General features: G+C 35.9%; 1 protein-coding gene across 4 annotated transcripts in view; it reads right to left on the bottom strand.

The window, feature by feature from the left end:
* The window catches only part of fnbp1l (formin binding protein 1-like), a 100,365-nt gene that overhangs the window by 33,368 nt on the left and 43,992 nt on the right, over positions 1 to 23,005 (bottom strand). For all 4 annotated transcript variants that reach the window (NM_001003634.1, XM_087263163.1, XM_087263164.1 and 1 more), the window contains 1 exon segment: positions 3,519 to 3,634. In NM_001003634.1, coding sequence (NP_001003634.1) covers positions 3,519 to 3,634 — 116 coding nt within the window.

The following is a 23,005-nucleotide window of genomic DNA, read 5'->3' as shown; positions in this document are numbered from 1 at the left end:
ACTTAAAACTGACTATTAAACTTTTTTTTTTGTTTATTTATCTGATAGCTATATGACTGTGAAAAGGGTAGGTGTAAATGCACGCCGAAATGCATTTAAAAAGGATATACAGCACTGTGCAAAAGTCTTATGGCCCATATCCACTGAATGGTACGGTACGGGTCACATTAATCAGGCTTGAGTTTCAACTGTTAAAAGGCTACCAATGGTACTGTTTTGGTGTGCTTGGTGTACGACATAATTTCAGTCGACATCATTCCCGCTCAAGGAAATGACATGGTAAAGCTGTAGGGTCGTTCACATATCATATGAGAAGCACTTCTCACAAAACAGATGCTTTATACACATAAATACTTGTGTATAAATGTTTATGACTAACCTTTCTATTAACATGATTTGATTATAACTGCAGATCAATGATATAAATAGCCTACTCCAGTCTGCAGTAATATAAAATAAATAAATGTAACATATATGAACACATATAGACCCTTACAGTCTCCGATATGTTACGAACTACAGAAAAACTAATCACAGCATACATTTAGTCCTTATTTGGCTTCAAAAACAACACGCAACATTTAGCCTACAGTCAGTCAAATGTAACCTCTTGTTAGAAAGTAATTCCGTCATTCTGAGTTCATAATAGTCCAAAAGGTGATAATAATATGTAAACATGGCAGTTGTTTTTTCAGGCTTCACTCTCACGTTTGTCCATTTCTAAAGGATCGAATGTCATCAATAATCACTCGCACTTTATTATTATCAGCTCAAAAAGTTATTTCAAAGATAGACACGTGGCGAGTGCATGCGAGAAAGCAAACCCGCTCATGCTTCAAATTACCTTTTAAAAAAACTACGGGGCACAGGGTAGATTCCGCTCTTCGTCTTGACTTTGTGGCTGTTCATCAAGATGACAAGGTTTGTTTGAGCTCAGGTCAACCAGACGCGTTATGTATATTTTATTACAGTGTGATGTCTTGACTGTGTTTTTAAAAATGACGGTTTCTTTGTTTTTATTTTCCTGCTTGTCCACGAGCGAGTGACGTATCTCTGTAAACCAATAGCATTCAGCTGCATGTCTAGCTCCGCCTTTTGGTACCCTTTTGTTGTGCTAGGTACTCTTTGAAAAGGGTACCTAAAAAGTGGCACGGTACTGTTGGCTTTTAGGTACCTTTTTGACAGATGAAACAGCCATAAAAGCGTACCAAACCGAACCGTACCGTACCGTATTGCACCACTCAGTGAAAGCAGGCCACTTGTATTTGGGGGACTAAAATAGTTTTAACACATAAAAGTACCCGTCTAACAGAAATACTTCAGCCATTATGTCCTCCTTCCTCCTACTGTGCAAAAGTAACTCCAATATTGATTCAGAATTTTAAAATGTTTTGATTCAGCATTTGTTTTTACTGCTGTCACACTTTGCAAACATCTGATCTGTCTGCACGAACAGAGGTGCCCAGATGTACAAATCTACATTTGTGGACAGACAGTTTGGGTTACATCAGAATTATAGGAGATGTCGGCCAGACAAATTTTAATTGGATGAACATGTTTTAGTCTTATCCCTTACCCAGAATATAAAAATACAAATAAATACTTTCACTTTAATCATTACTATTGGAATGTGAAGAGACTTTCAAACAGCACAACAAAAAATGTTTCTGAAGACAATCACCTTCTGCACCTTTATGTTAACCTTTACAGTTATTTAGCAATTCTTTCACGTAGAATAGAATTGCAAATAGAGGTCTCATTTAGCCTTTAATGATGAGGCCTGCCTTGTGTGCTGATGTTTTATTAAAGGGTCACGAAACACCAAAACACATTTTTTGAGCTGTTTACAGTCGTATGTGTGTCCCACACTGCTAAAAACACTATCAGGACACCTATATTTCACTAAAAAGTGTAAATTGATTGTTTTTGCGTTATTTCAAGCAAATTCGTACTTCCGGTTTGGAACAAATTTTTGAAGCTGCGTCACGGTCATGACATAATAGCCTGTATTCCAGCGTGCAGACTGGGCGTCTGTGCCAGAGTGAGTCTTATTACGTCTTACAGTGTGTTGCATTAATGCATGAGTAAGGCTTGGTTCAAACCAATCAGCGCGCTCTATTGTGCAACTTCATTAATATTCATTAATGTTACAGTGTAGACGGCAAAGACGCCATGTTGTGTTGGCAAAACAAGCGTGAAGTGTTGCTTTTATAGTTTGCTGCCGTTAAGTTTCGTTTTCATTTTCTCTCTGTGAGAGCTCAGACTCAAGCGTGGATTAACAGTGTACGCGACGCTCGACAACAATAACTTACGTGTCTAAGGAGGAACATTGTTTACCTGGGAGCTGTTCTCATCTGCAAACGCTGAGATCCAGATTCGCTTGTAGTCTCCTCTAAATAAAGACGCGCCTCTAGTTGCTGGTGATTGTCCTGTCTCTACAGATTTGGTGAGCGACCAGTGCTCTTTGTTTATTCAGTTCGTATTTTATTCGTATCAAACAAACTATTGCACCGAGTGCAATAGTTAGCACTAACAGTTACAACCAAACTATAACCTCGTGTTGGATTTTGTGACCGGAATAACACACGCGGCTTTCTGACGCTACCTGCCGTGTGTATCTAAGTTTCCGGGAAATGCTGAGTTTTTTTTTCTCTCATTCGCAGTGCGGTATCAAACATTGCATGAAAAATACACGCTTACAGCAGCTCTTCGAATCAAATATCACGTTTGTCGGGAGGGACATTAATGAATTCCCTGAATGAAAGAGCCAAACTGCAGTTAAAGTCCACCATTTAATCATTTGGCAAATAATTCGACTACAGATGTCCATGTAAACACAGTCACATTGTCCGCTGTGGGTGTGTGTTTTGACTCTGAAATTCAGCGCGCCCAAATAGACACTCCCATACCAAGCCGCTTTTCTTACTCCGACACTCCCCCCTAAACAGAGCTGGACACGCCCACTTTTCTGACTTTTTCCAAAGTAGAGGTGTGAAAACACCCTGCTGAAACGAGGGGGTTTCATGGCCCTTTAAAAGTACAAAGCTTATAGCCTACATGAAAAAAAATAATTTGCATGCCGAACAAAATAAAATAGCTAACATTTCTGTAAAAATAACAGTAATTAAGTATTAAGTGTTAAAAATGTTAAATTAATGAGCAAACAGTTTTAGTATATTTTATTTACGTAGTAACAACTAAGTGTTGACATTAAATTCCATCAAGACACAATGTATTTACTGTCCAACTTTAAGTTATTCTTTAAAACTCCCAAACTGAAAACATTTAAACGAACTCAAAAGTAAACCAAACTGAACAGCACCAAGCAGTGGAATGGACATGCATTTTTAGTAAACATGGGTAACAAGGATCAAATCTGGATCCGTGCATCAGTATGACTCCCTCAATATCATCCATTTTTCATGATTCTACATAATACATGTTTTATTACAGCAACAGAATCACTCACTGACGTTGGATGACATATCAGCAGAAGTTGCATGTGATTATATGCTCACCGTAGCTGCTTTGCATAGGCCTGCTCGATCTCCAGACGCTCCTTGACAAACTTTGCATAGCGCTCTAGGAAGTCGATGCCCCACTGTGTGTGTTTGTCGAGATTCTCGAACTGGTCCTGATCAAGGAAGAAAGCAGAAAAGAGAGAGAGAGAGGTCCGGTGAGAGGGAGTTTGATCTGTCACTGAGCTTCTGCTGCCAGACAGGAAACATGAATATGGACAGACTTGTTTGAAGAATACTGAACATTTGCAATGTGAGCGCGGAATAGAAATCAACGCTGAAAAAACATTCATCTAACAAACAAGGATTGTTTCACTGTACATCCATGACTTCAGAGGAGGGGTATTTTTGAGACTAAAATGACAGATTTTGTGGTGAAATTTCACAAACTCACTTAATTTGCTGCGATTCTTTAAGTGTTTTGCTATAAAAATAAAAACACAATCTTTCCTGCCCAACAACGTTTATACTATAAACTGATCCTCAAGGCTTTATAACTCCACATGTGCTACACAATAAAACGGTTACATTTTGTACATTGTACATTCAAATTCTGTGGGGGTATGTATGCATATGTTTTTTGAATGTCCACCTATCAGTACATTTTGGCATAAGGTCTTTTAAGTTATATCAGAATTGTGTGATACGTTTATTCCTAAATACCCCAATATCTGTATATTTAATGATTATTTGTAACTTAAACATGTACCAACGTAGGATATTTCATTCTGCACTACCTGCAGCCAAGAAGGTTATATTTCAAATTTGGCATAAACCCACATTCCCAGCAGACAAATTGTGCCTTATTGAACTAAAAAAATATTGTGTTGTTAGAACATTCTACAGCAAGAATTAACAGAGCTAAAATCAAAACAATCAAAGTATGGTCTGAATTTATTGAGAAAATTTCTTATATAACAACTAGATAAACTAAAGTGTACTCAAAGATAAATAAAATTATATTAGAGGTGTTTAAAGGTCAATTTCACACCCTAGATTTTGTTTTCTTTTCCTATCTATTGTTATTTAATTTCTCATGTATTTTCCTTTAATGCAAATCCTGGCTTGTATATAGTTGGTGCTGGCTATGTATGCTGGCATTGTTCTGTAATAAATAAACAATCACAAAAAATTAAATACACAATCTTCAATAATTTACACATCTTCATTGTTCATTGTAATTTTCTGACATTGAGAAACTTTGATCTCTGTAATCTTTATGTAAAGGAAACACTGAGAGAAACCAAGTAAAACCAGAGTTTACCCCTAAAGCCTGCTGTGTCATATTTGAAAATGAAACCAATTGTTTGAATATAAATGCCAAGTCATTCAATGTTGTTTAACAGCTATTTGAACAAGACGAAAAAGAACGTGAGTGAGTGAGTATTAAGGCTAAACTTATAATGACAGATGCATATATGCAATATATAGTTTAATAAGTGATACAACTCACATGGCCTAGTTCAAACAGGCTTTGAATTCACATTATACAGATCAGCCCCCAGACGAGAATCGTGTTTTGTGAACTCGAGGTTGTGCACATCGGACTGAGCACACATTCTATTCGCAATTACTATGCATTTAAATATTAAATGTATAGTGTTCTCTGTAAATGCAGATGGCGCTCTGTGGTGAGGGAATTTGAACAGTGTCTTAACTGACCAAAATATGCAGAAAATTTGCGCAAATTAAAAATTGCTTAAGGAAATGTGATTTTACATAAAAATCGGCAATTGCGAAATTGTTAAATCCCGGAGGGTCTGGATTCAGTGCTTTAAACCCATTTTCAAGCAACATGTACTCAAAAACTTATGTTTGAAGTTTGGTCAAACTACTCATTTAAAATGACCTGCAATTATGGTGTTTTTTTTTTTGTTTTTTTTTTTGGGACTTTATTGTTTTATGCTCAATCCACTTAAATTTGTTAACTCAAGTCAAACATATTGTCCTAAAACAAATTGTGACGGAACCCAGCCTTTTTTTTTTTTTTTTTTTTTTTAACAGTGTGAGAGGAAGATCATTCCTTCCTTAAAAGGCATGTTTAAAGAAAGTGTTGGCAAACATGATTCTCCTCCACACTTAATTTTCATGCCACAAAAATGTGTATTGGGTTGTAAATATAGGTACCAGCCTCCTCCACCAAATCTTGTATTTGTTATTCCAGACATGCTTAGAATGATTTTGTGTTCTTCGTCCAGCTTGGAAAAAGAATCGGCAGAGCTAAAAGATGCAGCTAAAGACTGTTACATCACATTCCTCACCACCAACCAACCCGACATCACAGACATGGTGGATCCAAACACAGTCCATCTGCGTTCTGAGCGACAAACAACCCTACAGAGGAGTAAGTGACATCCACAGCTTTACATTCTAGGTCTATTTATGGTAAAGCCGTGGATGTAGCCAACCTGAGAATACAGCAAATACTGAAAGAACATAGAGCTCCTAAAGTGACTAATAAGTAGCTTAATCACTTGTTGTAGGGATCACAATTTACGATTTAAAATGACACCTAAAAAGACTGATATTACACATCATGAAAATTGACACATTTTTTGGTAACACTTTAGTTACCGATTCTATTAACTAGTGACTTATTACCAGTGTTGGGCAAAGTTACTTTGGAAAGTAGTGCATTACAATATTGAGTTACTTCCCCATAAACTAATAGTGTTACTTGTTTACTTTTTATGGAAAGTAATGTGTTATATTACTTTTGAGTTACTTTTGTGTTATTTTTCCTTACCTAGCTGAAGTTTGATCTATTTCAGAACTTGCAGGTGTTTTTGACCTCTTTTATGGAGAATCTCTGCATTTAACAGACACCTATATAATCTACACCTTCATTTTCCTTTTCCTTTTAAAAAATATAGGATAAAATTTTATTTTCAGAACTTCCTGAGCCCAAAGCTATACATGCTGTACATACAGATTGATGAAAGCATGTAAAGTAATGTGTTTGCTACTTTTTTGAGTTATTAGTTACGTAAATTCACTATCCATTGAGATAAAGATTGCAATAAAGCCTTTAAGTACTAATGAGAAATAATTTATATTAAGGCAAAAACAGATTTTAAACCTTTAAAAAGTTTAATAACAAAATGGACAGTAAGACGGTAAAATAAAATCCCCAAATCAAAACAAATCTGAGCTTGATACATTGAATAAACTGCTGCAAATGTGCAAATAATTAACAAATGTGTAAATAATTAACCAAAAGAGAAAAATCTTACTTTCTTTGCATCATCTTCATTGTATAAACAAACAAAAAAAAATGTAGTATTATTAAAAGTTACAAATGCAAATTTACAAAAATTTAAAGTAAGCAAGTTACAAATTTCTTGTGCTTGAATGCTTTAAACTTTCTTGAAATGTTTGTACAGTAAAAGGCCTTAAAAACACAGGCAGATAAAGGCAGACTTACACACACACAAAAAAAAAAAATGAAATAAAAAACTAATTATGGCTCCTGGTCATCTATAAACACAACTCAACATTGCATATCCTACAATGTGACTATTGCAAATGCACACATTGCGATATCGATGCTAAAATGTTATATTGTGCAACCCTATTCTGTATGATCTTAATCTACATCCCTACTCAATACATAAACCTAATTACTACCTTAATAACTATTAATAAAGCAACAAATTCAAAGTTTATTAAGATAAAAGTCATATCTAATGGTGTATTAGTAGCAAAAATTGTACCCTATAATAAAGTAAAAAGAAAAAAAATGTTGTTTAAAATAACAGAAGGTTTTAATTGATATTATTGAAATCTTGTGTTGACATCTTTTTTGTTATTTAGACCAATTCTCATTTCATGCTCTACATGGTATTTTTTATTTTTAAATTTTAAATTTAGAAAATTAAAACAAACAAAAAAAAATTTAGTTGCACAAATATAAATTTAAATCCAGAGATAAGGAGAATTTCTAAGGCGTCTCCTAATTGTTTTCAATAGATGTGTGCATATTTATTAGCGATCTTATTAAACTGTTAACACAACAGTAAGTATGTTTACATGGACACTAATCAAATAATCAAATAATCAAATTTTACTATGATTAAGACAGTACTCTGATTAAGAGTCGACCATGTAAACAGCTATTTTTTCTTTTAATTTAATCTGACTAAAGTCAAAATCAAACTAAACAGAAACGCGTGGAGTATGTATTAAGACACGTGGAGTATGCCAATTTTAGAGCAGTACAGACATGTAAACACCATAATCAAACTTTTACCATTGTGTAAGATTTTCGCCGCATTTTGTGACAGGATAGTCTATACAGACATGGCTGTGACACCATTCTCAGCACCTACTGAGTCAGAGAGAGAAGGACCCCAAACACCTGCATTGCGAAATGCAGATGGGTTTTTTTCCCATACGGCGTACGGTATCAAATTCTTTTAAATCAACACTCTTCCAGCAGTTCATATTCGCATCCAATATCTCGTTTGTCACAGGGGAGCATGCATGAAATGTTTCAGAATGAAAGTGAAAGTGCCAAACTGCAGTTAAAGTCGACAAATTAAAAATGAAACGCCAGAAATTACACAAAACCGTGGAGATGTAGATAGGGTGTTGACGTTAATCGAATTATGTGATATGACATGTAAAATGGGATCATAAAAGGAAAGATCAAAAAGCAACTCATGTAAAGACCTTAATAATTGTATTGTCTTATTCAGATTAAGGCAAATTATTTGATTACTGATGTCCATGTAAACATGGCCAGTGACATTAAATGAGCATTTATAATTCCAATATATTGTACATGCCTATATATAAATGCACTTCACTGTTAACTTCATTAAAATAATTATAGAATCCATCATAATGGCATATCAACTTGTTTAAAAAAATTAAACTATATATATAAAATATATATAGTAACTATATATATATAAAATATAAAATAACTATATATATATATATATATATATATATATATATAGTTTTTGGTGGACTGCAGTCTCCCACTTGAGACCTGTCTTCATGAAACTTTTGTGAAAGCCGCCACAGGCTGTATATTTTCGGTCTGTCATAGGTCCGTTGGAGCTTTATGATGATGATGATGATGACCTCTGAGAAGTAGAGGCTAAAAGAGAGAAACAGACAAGCTGTGTATTTGCCTGAGGCTGAGCCAGGCTGTTCACAGGGGGCACAAGACAGTCTAAGCACTGTTCAACAGGAGACAACAGACACACAGTAATGCAGCTTCAAAGCTTCCAGCACCAAACCTAAATCTGCAATGCATCCTAATAAACTATCATGCGATCAATCTAAATATACATAAGTATCGTTTTATTACACTGTTCCTGTTACATTGTTAAGTAAAAATACTTCTTTTATTTTCTCTTTCAGAATTACCTGGTGCCTATACTAGTCGATAATCAGGACCATCCAGAATAGTTGTAATAGATACTATTTTATTCTGTTTTTAAATCATTTTCATGTAATTTATTTGTCAATTTAATTATGGCATTATAAATGATGCTACATTAAAATAAATAAATAGATAAATAAATAAATAAATAAACAAATAAATAAATAAAAGAGTAGACAGGCTAAATAAAGCCAGTTCACTGTCATCCAGTAGGTCAGCTTATAGAAGTGTGAATAAAAATGTTTTCTTGGTCAATGCTGTAAGCAAAGCCCTGACATTTCGATAAATTACACATTAATTATCTCAAAATGCCCCTTTTATGGGTTTTTGAAAATAATCAGCATAGCCAACTTAGTGCTGTGTTTGTTCCTGTCATTATTCAGAATTTTGATACAATAACCTGCGCTGCAATACAGGATTCACCGGGCGTTTAAAATTGAAGAGCAGCAAAGACTATGTACGGGACCTTGTCAGACTTGACAAGGACTTCATCAGTAGCTGTTACAGTTCATATGGACCAGTCTCTTCTTCCTTCGCATCATAACATGAAAGTGTAATTAAAATTGTTGCCTTATGTAAAAAATGGCTCCATGCGGCTTGGGATTACATATCTATTATAGATCAATATATATATATATATCACATCAAAAAACACGTTAAAATTGCAACTGGCACTTCATCCTTTACTGTATTAAATGTGTTTCTGAACTCATGATCCTCTGCCCTTTGTCTTTGCTATGACCACCATCAGCTGTTCCACACATGCGTTAAATTTTCAAAACAGTTAAACTTTTGCAACTGTGTGAGTTTAATTCTGAATGCGTTTCGTTGTTATTACTTGGGGTTCGGGTAAAAAGTAGAGTAATATGCTGGTGTTTAACTGCATTGCTTTATTGCATTCCTGGATTGAGCTCTCTCATTTGGTGGGCGTTGTTATTTTGTTTTTTTTAGTCTCTTGCTAAACGCAGTCGCCCAATCACAACAGACTGGGGTATATCTGACCAATCAGTGCAGGTAAGCTTTGCACTAAGGAGGGGTTTGGGAACAAATGAATCGCTGAACAAATCATATAAGAGTTGTTGGGATAATTAGGTAAAAATAAATGCATATTATAAGACAATGAACGTGTTTTTTGATCTTGCATGCATATCAGCCTGATGTTGGAGACCCCAAAACCAAAATATGACTTTTTATAATGCATTATAGGGGCTCTTGAAAAGAAAATACTATCTGAACTTTCCTGAAGACAATGAGATCCTCTTATAGATAATGTTGGTATACATGTGTCCTGTTTCTTGCCCCTGCCGATGCTCCATTTACACACATTATACCATAAAAATCACTGCAGTGCAGTATGCATGCAAAAAACAAAACAAAAAAAAAGTAAAACAGCAAATTCTGATTTCTCGTAAGTCAATTAGTGCATCTCTCTGAATTTAAAATGCATTACACGGGACTGATCGAACACGTCTACAGTCTCTAACCTGGGGTTACGCTTCCAGGGTTTGAACCCACAACCTTTTGCATGCCAGCTCAGACCTTAAACTACTACACCACATGCTTTCCTGCCATGAAAGAAGAGAAAAGCTTTGTTCTCCGGTGGAGGAAGTACGCTGGCTTCATCTCAGTCTGTCTCATAAGTCAGGGCCAGAATCTTCAGAACAATGAACAAACATCTTCTCAGCACAACCGTGATTACAAGCTCATTTAATCGGCCTCACCCTCAGGACTTAATGAACGTCATCAAGAACAGAGCACACTGCTGATGAGAGAAACAGAGAAATCTTGGGTGAACCAGCAATAGAGCACTTGCCATTACCAAAGTCCCTTTAAGGCAAGTCATTTTACTGGGCAGCTATCTTCGAATTCCTCACAGGCAATATGCTCGGACAATTTGTCTGAATGGGGAAACATCAAATTCTCCAAAACTGTTTGCCAAGCTTATGATGACATAGCATATTTGGAATCAACAATAAAATTAAACAAAAACTGTCTCATGAGTTTCTTTCCTAAACCCGAAAGGAATAAAGTAATTCACAACTTGGTCTGAATGGCGAATCTCCCCTAGAAATGACAGCGACTCTTTGTTTACAGGTTTGTGGGCGTTTAAGTAGTTGCTGTCATGTGATGTGCGTTTGACAGGATGGACTGTACGTCGCGTTGATTTCATACAGATTATTTGTTTTTAAGGTTATATGGTTCATTTAAAAGCACAGAGCCCAAGCTTTATTTGAATATATTTCTTATGTTTGTGAAGCAAGTATTTGCTGAGATTTCAGTGTCGTAAAAGCACACATCTGTGTCCAAACGTCAGTCTATAATGGCCGATGATGGGCTCCTGTACTAGTAGGCAGGGCTTCATTCGCCATATAGATTGTTACAGTTTTTCCCCATTCAAAACTATATGAGTGACATGTCTTGTGTATCCTATAGTCTTCGCTATTACATGATTTGATAACAGGAACATACAATACAGCGTGGCAATAGCATATTTACACACCGACCCTGATAAAAGTAACACCTGCGGTTTGATTCATTTAATTGGGATCAAGAAATAATACACTCTAGAATTTTTCAGCAGTATTAGTTTCTTTTCACACCACATTTATTGCTCTGGTCTGAACCATGTGAAACAAACTAACAAGTAACAGCATCCACATTACTCGTTGGCTAGATGCATCATTGAACGCATTTTTTAAACTGGTTTTATATTGGTCAGAATTAATGTGCATAAATATTCCTATTGGCCTCCTGAAAGTAACAAATAGAAAAAAAAAATGGGCATCATATACTATAATTTGCAAGACTTAAAAAAACAACAACTATGCTTTGAGAATGCAGTGCAGATGCAGGTTGAAAACAGTTTTAATGCACTGCAAATAAGAACACAGAAGACACAAGAACATCAGACACAGAAGACACATCACAAATCATTTCAGAAGTTTGTCGGCGGGCTACCACAGAGCTGTTGCTAAAGCACTGTAAACAAACACATGCCCTCATCTCATAATACGCAGCACAGCTGAGTTGACTACAGCATATGGTTTAGTCAAAAAATGTGCATTATTTTTTGCAGTTGGGTCTGTTCGAGTAGCATGTGCCAATAAATAAATACTTAATATGAATGTAATTTTTTATATGTACAATTGTACAGTAAAAAACGTAAAAAATGCATATAAACTATCAAGAAGTGTTTGTGTGTGTGCGTGTATATATACATACACAGTGCTTCTCACATATGGACTTTATTTGGGCGAGTCGTATATTTAGTGCCACATTTTTCTTTAATACTATAATTTCGTTCTTTTACACTTTTTTTGTATGCGCCTAATATAACCAAACATCCGTAATCGATTAAGTAGTGGATGCAGTTTCGTAGCTACAGTGTGCACAAGACCTGTCAATACTACCACAGTCTCTCACATGCTCTCCAAAGAGATGCGCCTTTTTGGGACTTAATGTGTCCAGACAGAGTTTTTAAATCTTCTAAAATGTCAGGAATTTTTTTTTGGTTTCACTTTCTAAAGCTGTCCTCAAATGTATGCACACAGCCGCGAGAGCGAGAGAGACATTAAATAATACATTCTTTAATCAATCAAAGCGACTCAAAAAAACTTTATTAAACCATCGGAGAGGACGAAATTAGATCTATATTGGCAGCAAAATATTTGTAGACTATTAGAAATGGCTAATTAACTTGTTTGACTTTTTTAAATAATCTACACATTTTATTTTTGTAATTATTATAATTTTTGAGATATTGTCTGTTTCTATTCTTTTTCTGTCATTTATTTCTCATTTGCTGTATATTTTATTAATTTGATGATGTTAATATATTGCATATTTTATACATCTAAAATGCTTTGGCAATACTGTACAAAATGCTCCTGAATAGCATAAGTAAGAGAAAAAGTGGATTTCTTTCTTTCTTTCTTTTTTTTTACTTTTACCTATTGAAAAGAAACAGTGTACAACATAATAAAAAATAATAAATTATGTTTTGTTTATCACATACAGTTAACTAATTTATGTGGGTAATGCACTGTAAATGGTGTGTTTTAATCCAGCTACCACTGCAAGTATTTTTCAAACCAGTGGGAAGCCCTGCATATACCTCAGAATTTATATTCTTTAATTTATTTTCCACTTCTGTGTTCTTGTGTTTGTTTGCATGTATATATGCCTGTACGTACCCTGAAGTCCTAAAAAACAACAAAAAGTCCCTTGTGTGTTTGCACACACTTGGTGAATAAAGCTCATTCTGATTAATATTCTGCATCCCAAATTTACCACTCCACTGTTTGTTTGAAAGTGTACCGAGACCACCTCTTCAAGCCGGTCTAAGCATGCTTGTTTGGTCCTTATTTGGCGTGCACTTGAGCGACCGCTACATTCACACTTGACCTATAAAAATAACACCACCAAACAATAAAAACGAACTCTAGTGTGATTCAACCGAACTAACTGAAGCAGATGTGAAAGCACCCTAAAAGAAACACACTGATTTTCTAGAGTTTTCTAAAGGTTATCTCACTTCTCAATGCACGACAGGCCCAGCAGAATCAGATGTAACGTGGATGAATTTAAAGTGAGTGTTAGATTAAATGCAACATTAAGAGTAACATCTACTGCATAGGTTTTTTAAACAGTCAAATTAAAGAGCATTAAAGCATTATTTGAAATTGTAGTCCTATCATAAATATTAGAGCTGCCCAATATTGAAGAAAATCTGACATTGAGATATTGTGTGGTGTTGCGATGTACTGTACATTAGGATATAAATATAATTTGACCAAATGTTTGGAATAGCTATATTTACAAATATTCTGGGAATGATCAAGTATTTTTTCTATCAAGGGCATTGGCATCAAATATAATTACAAATATGACAGAGCAAAAATAAAAGTGAAATGAATAGTCCTTTACGGTTTTCTGAGGAGTTCAGAAATTGAACAATCAAAAATAAAATAACATGGTCAACATTGTTTAAATAGGTTTTATTTTTTAAGAATCTTTACATTTTTAATAAATATATAGACATATTTTTAATAAATATACAGATATGTGCACACATTGCGATAGATTCTCAGACAATATATTGCTCAGCTCTGATAAATATCATTCATCTCTTACAGTCATTCTTCAGGATAACCCTTCAACACTTCAGCCAGAATTCAGCTCTTTAGCTCAGTGACTTGTGTTTACAGCTGGCTTGCTGCTTTTGCTTTACTGACAGCATCTTTTTAGCTAATGAATGCAGAACGCACCATCCTTAATTTATAACAGAACAGAAACAGAGCCGACGAACAATGAAGTGCAATTGAGATAAAGGCACAATCGTGCTCTGTTTGCACACAGGATCAGTAGTTAAGCATTACTCCGGGCTGTAACTCTCCACAGACATCTAGACAGAATCCTGCCCACCTTCAACACATTCAACCACAGCACCTGACAGCAAAATCACATGAGGGGGGAGGCTTAAATACAAATTACGTTTTTAGAACCGATGAGTGTTGCATAAACACATAACACAGACGCGTGTGGGTGTTTCTCAGGACAGGAGGGAGAATTACGCACAGGCCTGCCAGTCGCAGCTGAAATCGAGGAAATCACCTTAACAGCACGCCGATGCTTCAGTCAAGTGGAAAAACAGCATCCCCCAACCATCTGCCAGCTTTTAAGTGTCTTTTAACACACATGCAGACACAGCAGTTACGGTAAAAAATAAAATAAAAATACTGAGACACATATGCAGTTACGCAATGCTACAGAAATATAATGATTTAATAATTCAGCTGACTATCTGAGTAACTAGAAAGCTACCTTAAAATAAACTTGACCTGGTTGGTGTACGGTTATAAACAAAAACAACACATAAACTTGAAACATAAATGTTATGAATATAAATATGACAATAACAGAAGTCGTTAATGACACAATTGATGGTGATGTTTCATTATGCTTTAGAGACTGATGCATTATTTAAAAAGTGAGCATAAAATCTATTACTCCTTTATTTTTAAAGTTTAATACTTGCACCCAGTAGGCGTTTAGCTAAATAAGTATTATAATAATTTTAGATTTGCCATTAATCATTATTCAAATATTAATTTTACAATCTTTTAAAAATCTGTCTAATACCAGTCTTAATTTAGTATCATAATGAATTTAGAATCAAAATGTTATAGCTGATACCTGATCAGAGATCTATCAGTACTCTATTTTTTGGCAACTATTTACTTTTACTTCTTACATTTTTACACAAATATCTGTACTTCTACTCCTTACATTTTTTAATCCACCGTTGTTACTTCATGTTTTATGTGTTTGGTGGTGCGATCTACATTATTTCTTGTCATTGCGCAGTATGAGCATCTTTCTATTCAATCTATTTTTCCTCATTGTGCGCCTGTGTGCTGCAGTGTGTAGGCTCGTTTAGGAAGATTACCATGAGAACGGCTAAGATGACTACACAGATGAGACAGAGGGAGTCTGCAAATTTAACATGACTGATGCTGTCCTGTTTACCATAAGACACCTTGCTCGTTCTGATCACAGGTCAACAAGAGACACATTCCAGTTTAAAAACATGCCGTTTAAATGCTTAACCCTTTTGTCCACCTCTGATCATACTTGCCAGGCTTTCTCTGATCTTTCAATCTAATCTACTGTGAAAATTAGTGCTTTTTTTGTAAAGATTTATACATTTAGTTTGAAAACAATTTAATACTTTATAAAAACTTTATGCATTGCGATTTATTTCTGACAAGTTCATTTTTCCTAATACAGAATTTATGCTGTTTTTCAGTTTTTCATTGACTATGATTTGACATATAGGTCTATACTGTTGTCATATAATGTTAAGAAGTGACTGTAAATATAGCAGAGCTTTCCCAATAAGAGTTTTGTAAATGAACAGAAACTAATGAATTTGTTGACGTGATTGAAGAGAAGGCTAATTCAATAAAGAATATAGTTGACACTGATGAGTATTAAATGGCGCACCAGTAACAAAACCAATTGCTGCATGGTAAATAACATCCAGTTTGTGAAGGAGAGATTTTGAAGATGATCTGTAAATTAAAACCCCGTAAACCAAAATTGGTAATAGTGTTAATTCGACCAAATGCTGCTCTGAAGAGTAAAAGAGGATTTGTTTCTGTAAAGAAACACAATATGGGCTTTACCCTTTTTAAGCAACTTATTTATGTGAGTTTCAAATGAGGTTATCATCTAACCAGATTCCAAGATATTTGTAGCAGACAACATAATCAGTACCTTTCCAATGAGGACATTTTAGGAGAAAACTTATCATGTGGTAAACTTCTCTGAAAAACCATACATTTTGTTTTATGTGTGATTAAAACTAAATGAAGATTGGCAAAAGCACATTGATTGTTTAAAAACTGGCTTGCAGTGAAGAAAGTGCTGTGTAAATGATGGTATCATCAGCGTATAGATGTTGGTAAAAATCACCTGCAGCAGAAGCAACATCATTAACATAAATGTTAAAAAGTGTAGGCCCCAATATGGTATCTTGTGGAACCCTTTCTGAGGCGGCAGGGGATCTGACAGAAGCTCCTCCCCTAGTAGACAACCTGAACAGTAGCTCCTGAACCAGACAGCTTTATTAGCCTATCCAGTAAAATTTCATGGTCCACAAAGTCAAAAGCTTTTGCCAGATCGACAAATGCAGCTGCACAATACTCTTTATTATCAATGGCACATATAATATCGTTGAGAACTTAAGTGTAGCAGTTACACAACTATGACAAGATCTAAATCCAGACTGAGCCTGATTAATAACATTATGTGTCTCCAAATAATAAATGAGCTGCTTATTGACCAGCTTCTCTGGGATTTTAGAGAGACAGAGCAAAATAGAGATGAGTCTGTAGCAATTCAAATCTGTTTTATCACAGAGTTACCGCAGCAGATTTTCAGCCTCTTGGTAGGACACCAGTTTGGAAAGCAAGGTTAAAAAACACGTGATAGGCACTGCAATGATGTAGGCTGCCTTCATTTAAAATGATGGATCTAGATTATTTGTGATTAATCGAAATCGAATCGCAATCGCAATTTGAAATGCTAGCTAATCGTAAGAGGCTGCGATAGGAAAGACATACGTATTTAATCTCTCCCGCAAAGAGCAAATGTGTGACTGCCGTCTGTGTGTGACAGTCTAACTAGCCAATTGAGCGAGAACACATTTGTTCTACCCAATCAGAATTGCACAACCGAAAGGAACACCCACAATAAAACAAACAAACAGAAGAGCGTGGACAAGTGGGATGATGGCGTCTGACGCTTCAGAAGCATTAACAGACAAATTAATATCAAAGAAAAATTGCACATCTATAATATGGGAATATTTTGGTTTCAAAGTCAGAGATACCAAATAAACACAGGTCATTTGTAAGTCGCAGAATTGTTGCCCCGGCCACGAGGAAATACAACAACCACCCCTATATGAGGAGTGTCTTGCTTAAAAGTCAACTGATATTATTGCCAATCTAGTAAATGTTGGAGTAAGTGAATATATTTTCAGCTTTTTTAACTAACACTCGTTGCAGTAAGAAGCTACAATACATATTACTGAGCTGGATTTGACTATAAATAAATAAATAAATAAAAAAAAAATGCCATTAGATCTTTTCCCCAAATCGCACAGCCTTAATCTAGACCATCCAATCCAGCTGATTTGTGAATATCCAAACTGAGCAGTTCCCCAAGTACCTCAGTTTCTTATCAATCGATAACTGATAAATACTTGTATTATTTTACAGATAATTCGTAAATATTTGTTTTATGTCAAACAGGTTATTTAAATTTTTATGGCTTTACTTTTAGTTTCCTCTACCTATAGTACTCCCGCTATACAGACTCATGCCTAAAAATACTGAAGTACAGTTTTATGATGCACCATAAAAGCAGTCTATGTAATGAGGGACTTCTATTGACATAAGCATAAATCATATCACAAAAGGAGTGAACCTTAACCAGCTAAACAGAATGATGTTAACAATCAACAAAGCGGGCTGGTTTCTGGAGTGGGTGTGGCCTAAGCTAATAATACAGAACAACTGGTGTGACCAACAGAGATATACCGGTACTCATGCGTTTATTTCAATGTTTTTGGGTTTCGGTCTCAGTTCACTTCTTTGTTTAGCTATATATGAAATAATATTTAAGCATCTCTTATTCATTTGGTAATTTACATAATATTACATGCTCATATGCTCCATTCTAAAGGTTTTATTTGAACTACACACACTGGCAGATTGGCCGACCAGCAGGTTCCCTCGAAACACACACAAACATACACCAAAACACACCTATGAAATCCAACAAACAGCATGACCAGTGGCATGTGTTCTCCAACTGGCCCGTATGGACCCGATAAGGATATGGAGATGGTGGTCTGCCATCTTGTTATGAGGGTCTGTTCTTTTGGCTGAAGGGATTACACAAGCTTGTGACTATGAGAGCTAAATTACAAAAAATAAAAATAAATAAATAAAAATTTCACACATCTTTTTCACGCTGAAACCCAGCCTGTTCATACAGTTTAAATGAAACAAAGGCAGCAGCCAAGCCCAGGCATAATACATCAGTCTCTGGCTGGTGCCCTGTTACTGTCTGTGCCAGAGTTAGCCAAGCATGCTCAGTTTTTATCCTTACGTCATCCTCTTCTCCAGGCACTTATGAATAATTAATGCCCCGATTTCATGCAGACTCCACCTCCGAAGGCTGACTGGCAACCGTAGTTGCTAGGAGACAGCAGGAGGCGGGCCAATCTCGGTTTACAGAAACCTGACACAGATCCTAAAGTTAAGTCTCATGGGAAGGAAACGTCCCAGACCCCCTGCAGAAATGAATATGCCCACTCGCTATACTCACTTTGAATGTGTTTCAAATGAGAGGAAAAGAGGGGAATGGATTCAACAAAAATCTTCCTCAGGATTTTTTGTTGTGCTTGCAAATTGATTGGTTTTCTCTCAACTGCTTTAAGATGAGATCTCTAATGCAAGGTGTTTGCTCTTTTAACTTTTTTCCCAGTCATTCCTATCCAAACTCAAGATTTCTGTCTCTCTCTGCTAGTTATGGTTTATTTCTTTCCATCGCTCTGTGGAGAGATGTTTTTGTTTTTGTTCTGATGATCATCCTCAAGAATTTGTGCATTTCAACATTTACATCTTACCAATTTTCCAGTATGCGCTTCAATATTCAGCCACTTTTATCCACTGTGGAAAAACACAAATTAATATGTGCTTTTACAGATGACTTAAAGGGCTCCTATTTTACGTCTTTTACAAGATGTAAGATAAGTCTTTGGTGTCTCCAGAATGTGTCTGCTAAGTTTCAGTTCAAAATACACATCAGATCATTATTAAACCCTCCAGAATCTGCCCATGTTGGTGGCTGAGTGCATTGTAGCTGTTTTTGTTGCCTGTGGCTTAAAATTAAAAAAAGAGCTGCTTCTCCCCGCACACCATTCCCACGTGCATGTCTGCATCTCATCATGGCTTACAAAAGATAAACTGCACAATGACAGAGACGGACCCGGATGAAGCTGAATTACAGCTCATTAGTCAGTTACTAATATTTGTGGTAAGCTTTGTTCAAGCCTTTCTGAAATGATGAGTCCCACACAAATACCGTTTGCAGTAAACATACATACTGTTTACTGACACCCTGCAGCCATGGTGATTATAGCGATTAAGAATTAGATAGCGATTTTACTGTGTTTATTACAAACAGGCTGTGTTTTCAAAATTTGTTAAACTTATAAAACTTATTTAACAAAAAAAAAAAGAAAAAAGAAAAAAAGTCTTGGGTAACCGTAATAAAGTGAAGTAATAAAACATTAACATACATAGTAACCATCAATATTTGCCTGAATAATAAGATATATAAACGTTGATTTCAATAGTTTATTAATAATTTACTAACTCATTCTGAATGTTCTTAAAAACCACCAACTACTCTTAAATAACTAGTTTGTAAATAATGCAATACTTCATTTAGTAATGAAAAATAAATCATTAACGAAGTATGAAAGTACAATTATTAAGCACATTAAAAATGTGGTTGTAAGTGAAGAATACAGCATTTATAGCTGCAATTATAAACTGCTTACTAATGTTGTTTATTAATGCAGAGTTGATGCTTAACAAATAACGAATTCACTAGATGCTAATGCTTCGCAAATGATTAACAGTGTAGTTTTTATAAAGTGTTACAGAGTCTTGTTGTGTTCACTCCAATGACTGTGGACACACTACACCTGCACACAGTTCTGTCCAAACAGTTACAAAAGTTGATTTTCATCATAGGTGCCCTTTAACAAAACAAATAGTTCAAACCATGGACCAAAACGGGAGAAAACATGATTGTTTGTGGTTTATACTTCTGCGGTAGGTGTTTATGTTCCTCTGTGTCAATTTTCTTTATGGGTGTTTTGTTCTTTCTGAATACTACCTTAATGTACAAGTGGCTCAAACTTGCTCATTTTGAGCAGGAATTGGCGGGCGGGCAACAACTTTACGTTTCCATGTAGAGCTCCTTCATGAGACTCCACACTTGTAACCACTCGCTCAATCAGGCTCGCACCTCCACCCACACTCGTCAGAGCTACCAAGCCGACCAATCACAGAGCTTGAGCTATGCGTGGTTACATTTTTTGATAGGTGTGCATCAGTGTCGCCAACGGCCACGGCGAGGGCTTTGCGACCACCCATAGGCTGCACCGGAGCATACGCACGCGCTTGAAGCAACAGTATAAATCAGCCTTAGGCTTTTCAGAAACTGCTAATCTACTGGCATTTTCAGACACCCCCAATTCTAGTGTTTACAGAAAACGATCATAAAGAGTAAAAATATTAGAGGTGTAAACCTTCACTGGTCTCACAGTTCAGTTCTGATTATCATACCATCGATTCAGTTCAATTCGATATCTCGGTGCATCAGGGTGCATTGACGATGCCATCCATACACAGTTTTATATTTTCCTCACAGCACAGCAAGCGCTGGTGCACTTCACAGATGAGTGACACTGATACGGCAGCAGCGATCACAGCTGATCCATGATAGACACGGTGGAGAAAACTCTGCAGACAAGCGCTCATGTCTGGATCCAGAAGAAGTGCTGTAACAGCCGAGGAGAGGAAATGTCAAGCCAGCAGGTCAAAGGATAGATAGATAGAGAGAGAGAGAGAGAGAGAGAGAGAGAGAGAGAGAGAGAGAGAGAGAGAGAGAGAGAGAGAGAGATGGAGTTTACTTTCATTTTCTCAATCAAAGTAAAATAGGGACTTCTGCTGTGTCAGTGAAAGACTTTCCAGCAAACACACACACGCAGTGAAATTGTGCAGTTTCTGTATTTTAAGTACTTGTAGCGCAGTATATATTCACACTCGCTTCCCTCGCCATAGTAAGCTAAGGCGACAGCGCATATGAGATAAATTACGTCAGTACATAATAATTGGTTATAATCATTACTGAACCGATACAGAGTTGTCCTCGTCTGCGTCGCGGTGCACAGAAGAATCAATTAATTTTGACACCCCTTAAAATATCCAGTGAAAAACTTTTTTGGGGGGTGAAAATGCTGCTAAAAGTCAGAGTAGATTAGACAGACTAGTTAAAGCCAATAGGTAACTGTAACAAAATAAATTAATAAATAAATTAAAAAAAAAAACAATCACACATCACAACTAAGCTCTGCTGAAGAGCATCTCTGAACCCTTGAAAATGATGAGCGACAGCAGTAGAAGAGATGACCAATGCTACTCCTGTCGGGAACCAGACTACAACTCAAACTGGACAATAGAAGACTGGAAAAACATTACCTGCTCTGATGAGTGTCTGGGGAGTCTTTTATTGCTACATGTTGGGCCCCTTTAGTACAGAGCATTGTTGCTGATCATATCCATCCCTTTACGACCACAATCTTGTGATGGCTGGCTATTCCAGAGGATAAGATGCCAAGACACAAAGCTCAAACCATCTCAAACTGCCTTCTTAAATATACTAACGAGTTACATACTATTTTCAAATGGACTCACAAGTCTTATTCATCATTGGGATGTGTGAAACAAGCGACGAAGTCAGCAATTTGAGAAAATTCATATCACTTTACTCAGACCCTAAACGCAAACATAACAAAACCAAGAGAAATGCAAATATGCAATAAAGACAAATACTATTAGTAAAATTAATAGTAAATAGAAAAATACTATATATAAATAAGGACACATAGCAGGTAGAGAGCAAAAGACTTTGATTGTTAAAGTGACTGAACCATGTTTTACAGTGTGTAATAATAATATGAGGTAGTTATTTTCAATGTTGCAAGGGTGGAGAGCAAACAATACAGCACAATAATGCAAGTACAAGAAACAAGTGTGAGTGTGGAAGGGGGTGGAATAGGCAAGTCAAGGGGGTGTTCAGAGATTCACAGGGAGATTCAAAGGTGGAGGAGTGGAGAGATTTCAGCTTCCTGACAATTCATTTGCATCATACCATCATGTCAATATAGACAAAATTCATGGAGGAATGTTTCCGACACCTTGGTGAATCTAGGTTCTGAAGGGAAAACAAGGTTTAACCAAAAACTAAACGATGTAAAGTGGTTCGATTAACATGAACTTTAGAACAATTGTGCACAGTAAAACAAGCAAAATGTACTAGGAAGTCAAATCAACAAGGTGACCTAAAAAAAATGCAAGGCAAGGAGAACAGATAACAGAAAACACAGAACAGAAAAACTTTAAATGAGTTAAAAGTATTTAAAGAAACCAGAAGTGTCTGTTGAACTCGCATCAGGATTATACATTAATCTACACAGACTGAAGACTATTTGGAATATGAACAAACGAACTCGAGTTGAGATAAACCACTTCACCCCACAATTCATTTCCAACTACACCCTCAAGACTCCAATGGTGGGTTTTATCACAGTGACACAATAAAAAAAAAACAATCTGGGCTTCACAAACAACCTTTCAGAGAAGAATTCTTCTTAAACTTTATTTTCGACTAGTGTGAAGATAATTTCTAAAATTCTATATCAGAGTATATACAGAAATCAGAG

Source organism: Danio rerio, chromosome 8, assembly GCF_052040795.2.
Source record: "Danio rerio strain M-AB ecotype USA chromosome 8, GRCz13ab, whole genome shotgun sequence".
NCBI classification, from domain to species: Eukaryota; Metazoa; Chordata; class Actinopteri; order Cypriniformes; family Danionidae; genus Danio; species Danio rerio.
The sequence above is the reverse complement of the archived record's forward strand: the minus strand, read 5'-3'. Positions and strand labels throughout refer to the sequence as shown.